The sequence below is a fragment of the Melitaea cinxia genome, chromosome 12, assembly GCF_905220565.1.
Source record: "Melitaea cinxia chromosome 12, ilMelCinx1.1, whole genome shotgun sequence".
Classification (NCBI taxonomy): Eukaryota; Metazoa; Arthropoda; class Insecta; order Lepidoptera; family Nymphalidae; genus Melitaea; species Melitaea cinxia.
The window spans coordinates 9,459,140-9,475,328 of NC_059405.1; the positions used below are offsets into that span (position 1 = coordinate 9,459,140).

Here is a 16,189-nt window from a genome sequence, read left to right on the forward strand (position 1 = left end):
AATAGGTACTTAACTAAAAGGGCTCTTATTCGTTGACTTTAATTAACATGTTATTTTATTTCAGTTTTTTCTTATATATCCAATAAATAATTAACATACACATAAAGATTCTATGTTTTGTTTAGGCCTAAGGTAACGCTTAACAACGCATAACAATAAGGTAAGGCTTAACAGACCTATATTAAACAAATGGGTGCTGCAACCATTACACGTTATGCTCTTTCGAAAAAATACTATTACCTATAAATAGCTGCCCGAGGAAAGCATTCCTTCATGGTAATGTTACTCCCAGACCAAAGATTCAGAGTCTGACACCTAAGATATACACGTCATCAAAGTCATTTGTGCAGAAAAAATACAATGTCAAAAAATAGAGAAACAAAAAAAAATTATAAGTTTACATCTGATTTTTAAATAGAGAAACAAATTAGGATTTAATTTTAAATAACAAGTTATTGCTTATCAAATTAATCATTTATTTTGGTGATGTAGTTATTTTTTGTAACAATAATATAATGTATTCCAGATCTCGACTGCCGTTAGTCTAGCGGGAGTCCTACCCCGGGTTGGACGTATCGTATGAGTCGGTATAAATCGGGAGCGTGTCTCTGAAGTTTAACTGGAGTTAACGAAGACAAAGTTATAGTGAAAATATTGATAAAATTGTTTAACGTTCGACTTCTGTTCATATAAAATTTATGGTCAATTTTTAATTGGCTTGGAATCATGTTAATCTTTCTTTTTACAACTATTTTAATTGCTAGTAAGTTTTTTTGTATTCCTACTTGTAATAATAAATTATTAATTTTTTCCTAATTTCTAGCTGGTTGTGGTTGTGTTGCTGGGCTATGTTGGTTGTGTTTAAATACTTAATTAAGTATAATCGCATATTTTATTAAGCATAAAGGTATAGCATATTCATTTTTCTGTTTCTCTAGTTTGTAACAATCAATCAACTCACTAAAATTACTAACGATTTGCTTCCATTCCATTTCTATAAGTACATTTTCTTCTCAAAGTGTTACACCTAGTTGACAGCCGATTTAAAAGCATATTTTTGTGATTTTCTTTAACAAAATTAAAGGCTATATTTTCGACTACTTTATATGTATTTATTATTTTTTTAATTTCAATAATACTGGGCGTATTATTGAAATTAAAAAAATAATAAATATAAAGGCATTTGCGGTGACCACTCTAGTTTCTAACCCGTCATCTAAAATAAAAAAGTGAATGAATTACGTTTTGTATCGTATTATCTAGTCCTTGATCGAAGAATTTCTTAAAATATTATTTTTGAAATAATTGAATCGTTCGCTACATTTTTCTTAATGTAAAAAAACACTGCGAATCAGGGAAAGACTTTTTCTTTTCCATAACGTTTTTAGCTCTAAATTTACAACAACTTTCAGGGACAGAACCCTCAGTTTCATATTCCACTCTTTACAATAATTGTACACAGATCTAGTATTTAAGACTTATGAGCTGACTTAGTCTTTAAGGCTGTATGGCTGTAATAAAGAATTTAAAAAACCACCTCGAATCGAAAAAAAAAAAAAAACAATCGACCAAAGACTCCTTTTTAATATAAAGAAAACGTATACAAAGTTTCAACAAAATCGATTCACTAGTTTATGAGATACCATGGTCACCGATTGTGAAAAAGCTGTTTCGAGAAAAAACTTTTAAAATCTGATGTGGAATGTAGAAAAATAAAATATAATTTATTAACTCTAAATTGATTCCTCAATACTGGCCTATACACCAGTACTGCAGACGTAACTAGCTGCCTCTAAAATACCCACCTGGTGCTTTATTTACTATAATCCTCTTATATTATTACTAGCTGTGCCCACGACTTCTTTAATTTAAGTTAAAATCGAAGTTTAAATAGAATTTAATAAAAAAAGTTATTATTCAGTTCGCATATTTATAAAATGAATAAATTTCTAAAATGAAAGTAGCCTAAGTTACTCCTTACTACATCAGATTAGCCGGAACAAACACTGTCTGTAACTATCTTTATGCTTTGTTTGTAATATATTTGTGGTATACAATAAAGTATAAAATAAATAAATAAACAGACAGACAGACAGACAAAAATTGTAAAATATGTTATTTTGGTATATGTAGCGTGTATACATCTATATACAATTAGTGAAAAGCGATTATTTTAATATTACGAACAGACACTCCAAATTAATTTATTTTTATAAATTTATTTGTCTTGATATGTTTATTATACAAACTCATATCAACGTAAACTTTCTGAAACTATATTATAATATACATGTTTATCTAACCTCAGATATACCACAATACATACACAATTTCTTGGTTTATTGTTCTAGTTAAAGTAAATAAGTAAATAACAGCCTCACACTCAACGGCACAGTAGGATTTACTCCTGAATCGGGGGTCTGGAAACCCACACACAATATATAGGCACAAACGCCCAGATCACGGCAAACATCTGTATGGCCAATACAAATGTATGCCATGTGCCTGCGACTGCGAGCGTAAAAGCCATAAGCCAGCGCTGTGACCGTTGTGCTAACAACGCGTTGTCAAAGTTATACAATATTAGTGATCCCAAGATATGTCGTTTTATATTCATGAAGAGTCTTAATTAATACTTTTGCATATTCGTATTTTGCGTTAAATATAAATAAAAAATGAATAAATAAATATCTCATGTAAGCGAGGTCAGCAGAAAAATGCACACCTTTCACTGTCTGAAGCGTCTCCGATTATTTTTATTATTTAAAACCAAAATTTTGCTTGAGCAATCCCTTCTCTTATCCATTCTCGACTATGGAGATGTCTGCTATTTAGATGTGGCACAGGAGCTATTTAGTAATTCAGACCGTCTACAAAATCTTGCTATACGTTTTATTTTTGGTTTACGCAAATATGATCGCATCTCCCACTTTCGTACTAAACTCAATTGGCTGCCTATATACCTTCGCCTTGATATGCATATCCTTTCTATCCTTTATAACATACTCCACGATCAAAAGGCTCCTCCTTACCTTCGATCCCGTTTCAAATTGCTTCCTGCCCCCACACGCTCTAGGCGGCCTTGCATAACAACGATGTTTGAAGTTCCTAGCAATAACACCAATCGATCCCATTAAATTCCTTTTCTGTACCCGCTACTCTAACCTTTGGAATAATCTCCCAAAATTCATTTAAGAAAGCTCATCGCTGTCCACTTTTAAGAACATTCGTAAGAACTATCTGCTTTCCAAAACCAGTATAGATTTATGAGACGCCGCGTTGGCGCAACGGTTACAGCCATGGATTGTACTCGTTGCGCTGGTGGTTGCGGGTTCGATCCCCGCACATGACAAACATTTGTATTGGCCATACAGGTGTTTGCCGTGGTCTGGGTGTTTGTGCAGTCCTTGTGGGTCTCCCCACCGTGCCTCGGAGAGCACGTTAAGCCGTCCGTCCCGGTTGTTATCATGTACACCTGATAGCGATCGCTACTCATAGTAGGGAATATATCCGCCAACCCGCATTGGAGCAGCGTGGTGGATTAAGCTCTGATCCTTCTCCTACATGGGGAAAGAGGCCTATGCCCAGTAGTGGGATATTACAGGCTGAAGCGTATATATATATATATACAATCACAACAAAAAAATTACTCATAAACTTTCACATTAATTTATCAACTACCTTCAATCAAACGAAAAGACAAATTAAACCATGTTCGCAATATGATTCATAATACTCGTAGTAAACAAATAATTATAAACATGATTCTTTATTGCTACCTTTCCCTTTTTTGAGTCATTAACTATTTAAACAAATACGGTCAAACTGTTTGTTACATATTAAATAAAGTATCTATATGTACAATACTCATAAGTGAACTGTAATGTTCTTGAGAAATAAAGTTCTTTAAACCTAAATTTTTAAACTATACATTCAAGTATGTTTCTTATGGGTATGCTACAGATACAAGTAAATCGCATAATAAGAACTGTAAATTACATATTACATACTAAGATGCCTTCTATGGTATAATTTACGATATAAAAATCATAAATTTGGCTTGAAATTCATATTAAATGATACCCAGAAATTAGTGTATTTAACTCAAACAAAATTCATCCATTATGTCCATTTAATATATTTATTTTAAATTCAATTATTTAAGATAGATCATTTGTTTTTAAGAACTTTATGAAAGTTCCTATCGTATCCGATTTGAAAGAAACCCAAAGATTAAAGCGTAGCAAAACTTTAAATAAATTTTTGGCAGATATATTATTCTTTGTTTTGTTTTGGATGACGACAGATTTATTTTTCGGATAATATCATACGACACTTATTTAGACCAAGTGGACGCAAATTTAATTAATTCTCTTTTATAACTAAAACCCTAGCCTTCAGCAAAATAACAAAATTTTCAAGACAACTTCGAAGTAAACTTATCCTTATTATTGATGAAATATATCTAATGCTTAAATATGATATTATATATTTAATCAATTAAAGAATATAAGCAGCATATTGTTAAACATTGCCATCAGAAGGGTTCGGAGCTTAATCCACCACGCTACTCCACAGCGGGTTATACTCGTATATTCCTTAAAGTAATACGTTTCATATAACTTTCATACAAATTTGTGAGATCCTTTAGACCCCTTTAATTCGACCCTATCGATAAATCCGTTCTCTGCGGTCGTCTACCTACTATAAGCTACCTTCCTGCTAAATTTCATTTTAATACGTACAGCTGTTTTTGAAATTTCATGATTAGTCAATTAACTCAATTAACTCCGACTTAAGCGAAATTGTTAATTGGAGTAACTCATTTGGTCTCAAAGTAAATCCTGTGAAAAGTTTGGACCACTTACTTTTGACGTTAGTTATATTTAACAACAACGTTATTCCTTCCAATTCAGAAATGAAAAATTTAGGTGTTATAACCAAAATATGACCTGGCATTCACAGATTATGTAAGTTAGTCGTAAAATGTTTTCTGCTATTAGTTCCATTCGTAGGTTACAAAATCTCTTGCCAATTCCCGCCAAGATTGCGTTGGCATCGTCCATCCTTCTATATATTCTCGACTATGCCGACACCTGTTACCTCGACCTCAGGGAAGATCAATTAAATAAACTCGAGCGTATTCAAAACATTTATACTTTAAATTTTTTTTTTTTTAATTTTTAAGGCATACACGGGTTTTTATATATTTTTTGGTTTTTTTTTTTGTAGAATATTAAAGCTCCTATAACTCTGGGGTTTTCGTAGGCGTCGACGAAATTTTAATCCGAGTGAGTTAATGGTAGTTGAAAGGAAATTTAAAATTATATTAAGCTTGGTAGTTTCAATTATTCTAATTTGAGAGATTTTTGCAATAGTCTGAAGACTTTAAACTGAGATAGGACACAGTAGGAAATTCCATGCTTTGCCCTACCTTCCCTTACAGAAGATCACAGCTAAATTATACTGTTTTTGAGCAATATTGTGTTAATGTTGATGAGTAAGGTATCATCAGAGCTCCTGGGAATAGGGGATAGGCTCGGCAACGCGCTTACGATGTTTCTAGTGTTGCGAGATACTATAGTTTCTATTGTCGAGAGACATCTATAAGCTACAGTAATCGCTTATCATCAGATAAGCCGTACGCTTGTTTGCACGGCTGGAAGTTACTCCTTCAGATGGACTGTCTAAATAGGCACAGAAAAGCTTACTAGTCTAAAAAAAGATTAATACCATATCAAATGGTAATTACGCGAGTCAAACAACGCCATCTATTGAAACCCAATCGGGTTCAAATAGACGGCGTTATTAGAAAACGTCGTAACGCCATCTACCGGAACGTCCGTTCAGTAGATTTTTCTCCTCATATTTTTCTCATGCTCCCGGTATAAAAAATATGGAAATCGATTCTTAAGGAGTAAACTCCAAAAAAGTGCTGATTTTTATTGTTTATTTATTGGTATTTGATGTAGGTTCAAAAGGAGCACACAAATGGTAATTATATATTAAAACCTATAGAGTGACGTCTCTTGTGTATCTTTAACGTGCTTTATGTTTATTATTAGCCAATAATTCTATATGCAGCATAGCCTTCTGATATTTGATTATTTAATTAATTAGATTTAGAATTATTATTATTATTATTTTGAATTGTTTTATTGAATTATTTAAATTGATTTGTATTATATATACAACAGTTCTGTGAAATTATTATAATAATCTTTCTTGTAACATAATAAACGCATAGGGTTCCCTGTAATGTTAGGTATAAGTTTTTAATGGTTTAAATAAATAAATAAAATTCATACATTCTGTAATAAATGTACTAAGTAACGGAATTATTTTAAGCATATAAAATACATCTTGTACGTAACATACATCTTGTCAGTAATGTTCTACTAATAGGACTACGTCCCTTTACAATTTATCGATAGTAAAACGTTATATTATGTGATATATTTCTCGAAACTCGCATGTTTTATTACAATGATTTCACTACACTACTGGTACTGGGTTACTCAGCTCTAATTTGCAGTAACCTTTTTTTATACATTCAAGTAATACTTTCTTTAATAAGTAATTGTATAGTTTTATAATTGTATATATGTATAGTTTTATAATTGTATCTATAGTTTGACTGCAGCTAACTTTGTTTACTTAAATTATTTATATTTTTATTATTATACTATACTTTATATATTACTAGCTGTGCCCGCGGCTTCGCCCGCGTTGAAATTAGTGTGTCACAAAGTTTTCCCGGCAAACTTCCAGTGAAACTCTCATCAAAATCGGCTTAGCCGTTCCGTAAACCTTCCTCTTGCCAATGGTGGATGGAGCCCTCTCTCCAATGGTGAAACGCATGAAAATCCGTTCAGTAGATTTGAGCGATTCGATCACATACACTTTTGGGGACTTTGTTTTATGTTGTAACTAACTGTTGCCCGCTATTACGTCCGCGTGGTTATGAAGATATGCATTACTATTAAGATGTTTAACGCAAATTATTTTTTTATTTCAGTCACTTGAAATGCTTATCAAACTTTTTAAAAGGTACAATTTAGTATAATTTAATAATTATTTTTATAAAACCTCTCTATACACCACATTTTTAGTTTTATTTTCAGGCTGTATATGTTTCATACAAACTATCAAACCCAATTAAACCCCCTTAGCGGTGGAATATCGTAAAATCCGTTCTTAGCGGAGTCTGCTAACGGTTTTTGAGTTCTCGTGATGAGTGAGTTAGTGACCTTTCTCTTATATATATATATATATATATATATATATATATAGATTACGACGCATTATTTGGACACCTCCTCACCATCTATAGAGCATATATTTTAAATATCAAGTCTTACTTCAAAAACATAAAACTTTCATACATACTTCCGACCCCCGTTTTATCCCCTTAGGGGTCGATTTTCGTAAAATCAGTTCTTAACGGATGTTTACGCTCTATAAGGAACCTACGTGCCAAATTTCAGGTTTGTAGCTGTTATAGTTTCGGAGGTTTCGTGATGAGCGAGTCAACCTACCATCCCCCGTTTTAACTCCAAAAAAGAGTTGATTTCTAAAGATACATTATTTGGACACCTTCTGACTATCTATAAAGCATACATTTTAAATTTCAAGTCTCTTACTTCAAAAACATAGGACTTTCATACAAACTTCCATCCCCCGTTTTATCCCCTTAGGGGTCGAATTTCGTAAAATTCGTTCTCAGCGGATGTTTACACCCTATAAGGAACCTACTTACCAAATTTCAAGTTTTTATTGTTATAGTTTCGGAGATTTCGCGATGAGTGAGTCAACCTACCATCCCCCGTTTTAACCTCAAAAGGGAGTTGATTTCTAAAGATACATTATTTGAACACCTTCTCACTATCTATAGAGCATACATTTTAAATTTCAAGTCTCTTACTTCAAAAACATAGGACTTTCATACAAACTTCTAACGCCCGTTTTACCCTCTTAGGGGTCGAATTTCGTAAAATCCGTTCTTAGCGGATGTTTGTGCCCTATAAAAAGCCTTCTTGTTAAATTTCAAGTTTGTAGGTATTATAGTTTCGGAGATTTCGTGATGAGTGAGTCAACCTACCATCCCCCGTTTTAACCCCAAAAGGGAGTTGATTTCTAAAGATACATTATTTGAACACCTTCTCATCATCTATAGAGCATACATTTTAAATTTCAAGTCTCTTACTTCAAAAACATTGAACTTTCATACAAACTTGCAACCCCGTTTTGCCCCCTTAGGGGTCGAGTTTCGTTAAATCCGTTCTTAGCGGATGTTTACGTCCTATAAGGAGCCTACCTGCAAAATTTCAAGTTTGTAGGTGTTATAGTTTCGGAGATTTCGTGATGAGTGAGTCAACCTACCATCCCCCGTTTTAACCCCAAAAGGGAGTTGATTTCTAAAGATACATTATTTGGACACCTTTTCACCATCTATAGAGCTTATATTTTAAATTTCAAGTCTCTTACTTCAAAAACATAGGACTTTCATACAAACTTCCAACCCCCCTTTTACCCCCTTAGGGGTCGAGTTTCGTAAAATCCGTTCTTAGCGGATGCCTACGTCTTATAAGGAGCCTACCTGCCAAATTTCAAGTCTGTGAGTGTTATAGTTTCGGAGATTTCGTGATGAGTGAGTGACCTTTCGCTTTTATATATATTATATTAAGATTATTATACTTTAGTTTATTTTATCATATCATTAACCACATTTTGTAATCTATACGTGTTCTTGTTACAACGACTAATGTGTAGTGTAAAGTTTTTTTTTATACTTCCTTATTTTGTGACTACCAGTTGGGAACTATTGGGAGCTTTTTATTTCTATATCATTTTGTACATTGTATTTTCCAGCTGTTGTTCCTGCCAAATAAATAAATAAATATTTGTTACAGAAGCCGGCAAAGCACAGCTAAGCGAAGACAGTTGCGACTCAAGCGAGCTACAAATATGTGTCGACATGATAAAGCAAATACGGACGCCCGTCGGCTTACCTCGTACTAAGGAAGAATTGGATGCACATTGCCAGTGAGAAAAAACTCAAAAAATAAATAAAAATAAGACAATCAATATTATTTCTCTCTGTATGTGTTTATTGTATTGAGTTTATTCAAAGGACTATAAGCCCTAGCATCGAAATTTGTAATAAGGAAGTCGTAGAGTACAGAGCAGTAACCATGTGTGTCAAATAATTTGATAGCTTGTAATAAAAAAGCGAAGTCGAATAGACAGCCTGATAAAGCACTTCCAGTGGTTCTATTAAATTATACCTTTCTTTATATTTAAAGACAATTTTTTCTTTACATGAAATAAATTCTTATAAATCAGTATTTGAAAGTAAAAAGCTTTAATTGCTGTCACATAAACCGTGAATGTGGGATGGTAGTTTGAATAGAATTACAAAGATACGTTCTGGGAACAAGAAAAATTAAATTACCTATTTAATTGAAATAAATTTAGTGGCAATTTGATTTTCATTATAATTATTAGTTTTTAATTTTTATTATCAGACTTAGGTAAGGGCTTAAAAAAATTTGTAGTTTTTGTATGATGTAGGATTATTTATATGATCTTTATTTTTTTAAACCATTACAAAATTCTCTCCATGCGACCATTTGACATTGATTAGAAACGTATTTAAATAAAAGTTTCAGCACTCAAATTATTGAAATTATTACCCTTGATCATGATTGTAAGTTTCGATCCCTATGCTATATCCCTTAAACCGATTCAGTTCTCTAAAAATACTAAAAGATGTATTTTACTTCTAAAATATGTTTAAGTATAACGATAGAATATTCATTCTTTTACAAATTACTTAATTATAATAATTGTGTTTGCTCGCAAACTAAAAAAACATCAATTAGGATAAAGACAAAGACATCAATCGATACCAAAAAATAGTCCAGTAAATACGCCTTATTAAAGATTACTAAAAAGTGGTCATCAGATCTCGATCAAATTTAAACGAGAGTAGGTATATGACAAGCATAAGAATTATCAAAATCGGTAAACCCCATGAAAATGCGGTATAACACAACGTAGATCAATGAAAAAATAATCAAGTATATAATCATTATTGGATATAACTCAAAAAGTACTTGTCGGATCTTAATTAAATTTTAACGGAACCACATGATATGCAACACCTTATGATAAAAAAAAATCATCGATATCAGTCCACCCAGTCAAAAGTTCTGAGGTAACTGAGGTCATTTAAAAAAAAATATAGTCGAATTGAGAACCTCCTCCTTTTTTGGTAGTTGGTTAAAAAGTGTAAAAATCTTATTCGTCAGTATATAAAGGAGATATGTAATAAAATAAAATGACACAGCATTACAGGGTTTTATAGTAATTGCTAATTTAATTACCTGCAAGAGCTCGTAATGACGCGAGGTGTCGAATGTTGTTTCGGAATTTATATTATTTTATGTTCCATTTAAGAATACGATTCAAACTGTAATATCCCACTGCTAGGCATAGGCCTTTTTATCCATGTAGCAGAAGGTTCGGTGCTTAATTCACCACACTGCTCCACTGCGGGTTGGCGGATATATTTCCTACCATGAGTAACATTCGATATCAGGTGTCTATGATAACAACAGGAACAGACTGCTTAACTTGCTCTCCGAGGCACGGTGGGCAGACCCACAAAAACAGACAACCATACCAAAAAGAAATATTTGTAGGTATACAAATATCCATCTGAGCGGGAATCGAACCCGTAATCGCCGGTGTATAAGCGCCTGTACGGTGCACGCACCACTACAAAATGTACAAATAAATACAGTGGTCTAACGACTTTAATGTTTGACGACAAGCCGACACCGCAAGTCATAATTCGCAGCACGAGGGTCGTCACAGTTTTTTTTTTTATAATTTAATTACAATATATTATCATTATTTAGTAATTTATTGAAGTTCTTCATCAACGAATAAAAATGGGCATTTCAAGGAGACTATAGTTTTATAATTTACTAGCTATGCCCTGCGCGCCTTACTACTCTTATTTTTATTTTTAATTTTTTTTTTGGTCGTATCAACTCAGAAACCTTTGTGGGCTCATACACAACACTTTGCTAAAGATCATGACGTGATCAAATGCATAGTTTACGATTCTTTTTTTTTTAATAGAAATAAATAAATATCTTACGAGTATAACATACACACGGTCATTTGTTTCTGTGGTATGATTCTATAAAGGAGATAGAGACAAACATTCATTTTTATATATAATGTAATTATTAAATAATAAATAAATTTTCAATACACCCATCATAAATGGACAACGGATAAATATTTTCGTTGCCTATATTTACTGGATTTAAATCAATACTTACATAGTCATATCTCCTTCATAGCTAACACCCCACCAAACCATCACTGAAGTCGAATAATGCCTACGTTGCACTTTGTTGACTAACGCCGAGTTGCACGAAAAGAAATTAAAATTTAAGTAGTGATTAAACTAATTTAATCGCAAGAATTCTATGATATTTTTCGTAAGTGTGAAACTTCCTTAGAGCTTTGAGCGCTAATACGCTCATTTTGTTTGTTATAAAATATTCTCAATTGTAAAAAAATTCTCATCCGTAAACAAAATTTTTCTATGACCTCCCTTTACGTAACACTTAAGTACTAGTTTTGATTTTTCCACCCTATTCTTTTTTTAATTATCAGTTAAGAAATGATCAGTGCATCTCTTATAGCTAGAAATCCTAAATCATCTTTTAAAATACGCGTCATGCTTCTAGGTGCTATCTTCATCCCCCAAGATAAAATCTTTTGCTATCGGACAGGATTTCTTCGAATTCTTTCCCTTACTGCTTTGGTTTCGTTTTACTTACAAACACTAAGTGGACGGTCAGATTTTTTAGTGTCACAAACAGAGGAGGTTTCATTGTACCTATCAATAGCCCGGTGCAAAGACATTTGACTAATACCAAGCGTATGGAGAATTTTAAAAATTGTATTTGGCTTCCGACCTACTTTGTGTAATGCAATCACAACGATTCGGTTCTCTTTATCACCTCCATTTTAATATCAGAAAATATTTTTCAATGTATTGGCGCGAAAATGAGAAAACACAATGAACAATCATGACAAAAATGACTGATTTAAAATTCAAGTGTAATATTTTGTTTATTTTTAATTGTAACAGTATTTATGGCCAGACCTATGTACATGCCAGATCAATTTGTTGAATCACATGAAATGAAAATATTTATTTTGCCATGACGTTTTTCATATACACTTAAAAGACGTTAAAAAAAAGTCATGTTTGAAAATCATGTTCCATCATGTTTACATTTTAACGTTAGGTGCATTACAAAATTAAGTAATGTATGTATACTTAGCGTTTTACTTATATTAATTACAAAAATAAAAAAATACAGCAGACGATACGGCGAAAACAGTACTTGCCACCTGCTCACAGTGCTAGGTAACAATATGTAATGGTATTGTGGGACATAGAGATAGCCTGGTCAAGTTTTATCCAATCATCCACCTTTTCCATTATAACAATAAATGATAAATCTATATAAATAAAAATGAATGTTGCTAAGCGCATAACTCGAGAATGGCTCGACCAATTCGACTAATTTTTTTTGTATGTTCTGTAAGGCCCACGGAAGATATTAATACAAAAAAAATTACTATTATATTATTAACAAAATAATAATGGGACAATGTTATTACAATATTTTGGAGGTTACCTATTATATTCTTCAAAAATTTTAACGTTGGGTTAGGAAAGGTTTGCCCCTCGGTACTGGGGCAAAATGGTGAATTCCAGCGCAACCCCATTTGCCCTACCTCGGCGGAGGATTGCTCACACGTGGGGTTTATAACCGGTAAGAGTCCGGCATAACCACCCTGGCATCTCGTGCCAGCGTCGGAGGATCCTCCGGAATATTACTACTGTCATCGCAAACTTTTCTCTTTGTTTATTCTACATACAAATAATTACTGCTTTGTTTCTATACTCCTTATTTATTATTAAATACATACGTATTACGATGATAATACAGTACAACAAAGCTTTGAAATTGTAGTAGTTTTTAGTTAATTTCAAACGCAATGTAATAAATAATTACTTTATGTAATAATATCTATAAACGCATTGGCGCAACGGTCATAACACTGGTTTTGGCTGTTGCGCCGGCGGTTGCGGGTTCGATCCCCGCACATGACAAACATTTCTATTGGCCATACAGATATTTGCCATGGCTTGGGTGTTTGTGCAGTCCATATGGATCTCCCCACTGTGCTTCGGAGAGCACTTTAAGCCGTCGCGTCGGTTCCGGTTGTTATCATGTACACTTGATAGCGATCGTTACTCATAGTAGGGAATATATCCGCCAACCCGCATTCCAGCAGCATGGTGGATTAAGCTCTTATCGTTCTTCTACATGGGGAAAGAAACCTATGCCCAGCAGTGAGATATTACAGGCTAAAGCGGAAGATATATATTTAAAACGCATATAAACCGAAGATATTATTATTTTTTAGAGCTTATCAGACAGGCATGAGTTGTATGGACGCATGGATCAAACGCTGTTTGCCAACTGACGGCCAGAAGCTTGTACAACAACAAACTGGTGGGGCACGAGCCCTAATGCGATTCCTATGTACTAATGAAACAGCCTTACGAAAAGGTATAAACATAATTTTTATGCTTTAAATAATGTCATTATGTCGTCATGTTTGCTAAAATTATTTGGGAGAGACTGTCCCTGGTAGATCTTACATCCAAGTAAAATGAGTTTATGACATAACATATTTTTAAGTCAAGGTTATATGTATTTTTGGGTTGTCTGGAAGAAATGGCTAAATAGCCATAAGTCCGCCCATTGTACTTCACAGTCTAAATGTTTTTTTTTTTAATGTGTTTATTGTTTTAAGTACGAATTTTTTATCTCCTAGCATGCAATTTATTTGAACACAAGCTAGCTTCTAACTAGTTTAGGTTACGTCTTATATCTCGGTTTAGTTATTTTATAAAGTACTTAGTGTCTTAGAATAATTTTATTTTAGTGTCTCAATATTATGTTATATAGCTATAACTATTTTTTATTGTTTGCACTCAGATTTTCTAAAGGAGCTGACATGTTGGGCGATAATATCGCCAGTCTGGTCACACTGCGTGGACGAGCTACAAATAGCAGCGCGCGACATAACCGAACGCTCAAATCACATGGTTTACTTCAATAAAAACGCAGAACTCTGCTGGTAACGTATTTTTTTCCTTTTTAATAAGCTATTTATATTTGAATAACAACTTAAAAAAATATATATTGTCACATATTTACAATAGTTGATTCGACGTGACCTGACTTGTAAACTTGTGACTGATGTAGTACTACTGTGTGGTTACGGCAGTAAAGAATATAGTCACCCTACTAAGGCATAACACACTTCCACTACCACCTTTAAACTTAAAAAGCTGACCGATGGTGGGATAACCATTCAACTACTGGCTTCGAAATACACAGGCCGAAGACGAACAGCAGTGTCCTCGGTGCGATAAAGCCAGCCCTGCGGTTACCAACCCGCCTACCCAGCGTGATAACTATGGGCAACACATGAGTTCACGCCATGTCCAGCAGTGGACCGTGATTGGCTGAAGTGATGATCTGATCACTCTTTACAACTGTAGTACAAGAAATTAAATTCCAAAACATAATAGTTTATTTGTGAATATGACTTGAGTCAAAGCGATACATTTAGGGCTTTTTTAAAATCAGATTATTATATTTTTACAGCTTAACTATCTATACTAGAATTTATTTTGAAATAACATTTATTTCGAAACTTCACAATATTACACATATTTACAGTTCACATCTTAAGAACTAAATATTTACAGATAGTTGCGGTATGAATCATGTTCGCGTGTAATGATGCCGAGAATGCTGACAGCATTCCCTGTTGAATCGCTATGCCGATTCTCTATGCCAAAAATGTAGCCGGCGAAAGTAAAAAAGCCTGCATGTTTCCTAAAAATAGTAAAACGTGTAACAAATTCGTCAACCCATTGCAATTGCGGTGTAGTAACACATTTACAAGCTGCCTTCTTTAAATTGTTTTATTATTATTTTGTCGCTTGTTCTAGCGCTCGTGATTTATTCATGTCGTGCGTGGCTATAGCCGGGCGCGCCTGTTCGTCGTCCGCCGCCAGCTTACTTAGGCGCATGGCGTGGGTACTCGCGCAAGACGTCGCAGCCTGTAGCGTTCAGCCACGTGCTCACTGTTCTGCAACTCTAGCACAAATCACTCCAATACTCACAGCAATGTCCGGAGTTTTACTTTACCCTCCAAGAGTTTAGATTTTTTTATATAAATATACATACATACGTAGTGAAGGTTCCTAAACAGAGTTGTGTATCACGAATATAAGGTGTAATTAAGATAGATCCTACCATTGTTATTTATGATTAACATAATTTCGATTGTACCTAAAAATAATTTGATTCATCAGTAGTATAATTCAAAAGAATTGTAATGTGTTCTAAACTATTATTCTTCAACAAAGTTGTAAATATAGAATGAAAAGTATTTTACTTTAATACTAGGTGACTCGGCAAACGTTGTTTTGCCGCTAAACGCTATTTTTCAACGCCAAATCATAATAAAATAAAAGAGAAATAATTAATCTAAAAATTAAAAAAAAAATTGGGGTCGACTACCCTTAACATTTAGGGCGATGAAAAATAGATGTTGTTTGATTCTCAGACCTACCCAATATGCACACAAAATTTCATGAGGATCGGTCAAGCCGTTTCGGAGGAGTTTAACTACAAACACCGCGACACGAGAATTTTATATATTAGATTACTTGAAATTTTTTAGCTGTCGCATTGTATTTATAAAAACAAACGATTAATATTTAAAAAAAATATGTCTTAATAAAAGATTAATATCTTAAAAAGACTTATTTTAATGTTGTTTTGAAAGTAAATCTTCATTTTAAGCTATAATAATATTTGTACACCTGACTTAAATTACCTCTATCCATAGTGTTACCATTACTGTGTACTTGAACTGTAGACGTTTATTACGTTTTTGAAATAATTTAATTCAGTCTGTAACGTCCTACTGCTAGGCATAGGTATCTTTTTCCATGTAGGGAAAGTATTTAGTTATGGAAATTATTTTAATAGGCAGTAAT

General features: G+C 33.3%; 1 protein-coding gene across 1 annotated transcript; it reads left to right on the top strand.

Moving 5' to 3' along the window:
• The first annotated feature begins 543 nt into the window (after positions 1-543).
• LOC123658425 lies at positions 544-15,567 on the top strand. Its single transcript, XM_045593849.1, has 5 exons — positions 544-763; positions 8,913-9,045; positions 13,531-13,676; positions 14,109-14,250; positions 15,134-15,567. The coding sequence occupies exons 1-5, from the start codon at positions 727-729 to the stop codon at positions 15,345-15,347; spliced, it is 672 nt and encodes a 223-aa protein (XP_045449805.1). The 5' UTR covers positions 544-726; the 3' UTR covers positions 15,348-15,567.
• The last annotated feature ends 622 nt before the right edge of the window (positions 15,568-16,189 follow it).

What these genes read in the sequence shown, in the direction of transcription:
- LOC123658425 (XM_045593849.1), top strand. Translation starts at nt 727, where the DNA reads ATGTTAATCTTTCTTTTTACAACTATTTTAATTGCTA. An exon ending in GAATTGGATGCACATTGCCA is followed by an intron (nt 9,046 to 13,530) that starts GTGAGAAAAAAC and finishes ATTATTTTTTAG; the next exon opens with AGCTTATCAGACAGGCATGA. An exon ending in AAAAACGCAGAACTCTGCTG is followed by an intron (nt 14,251 to 15,133) that starts GTAACGTATTTT and finishes CGCTTGTTCTAG; the next exon opens with CGCTCGTGATTTATTCATGT.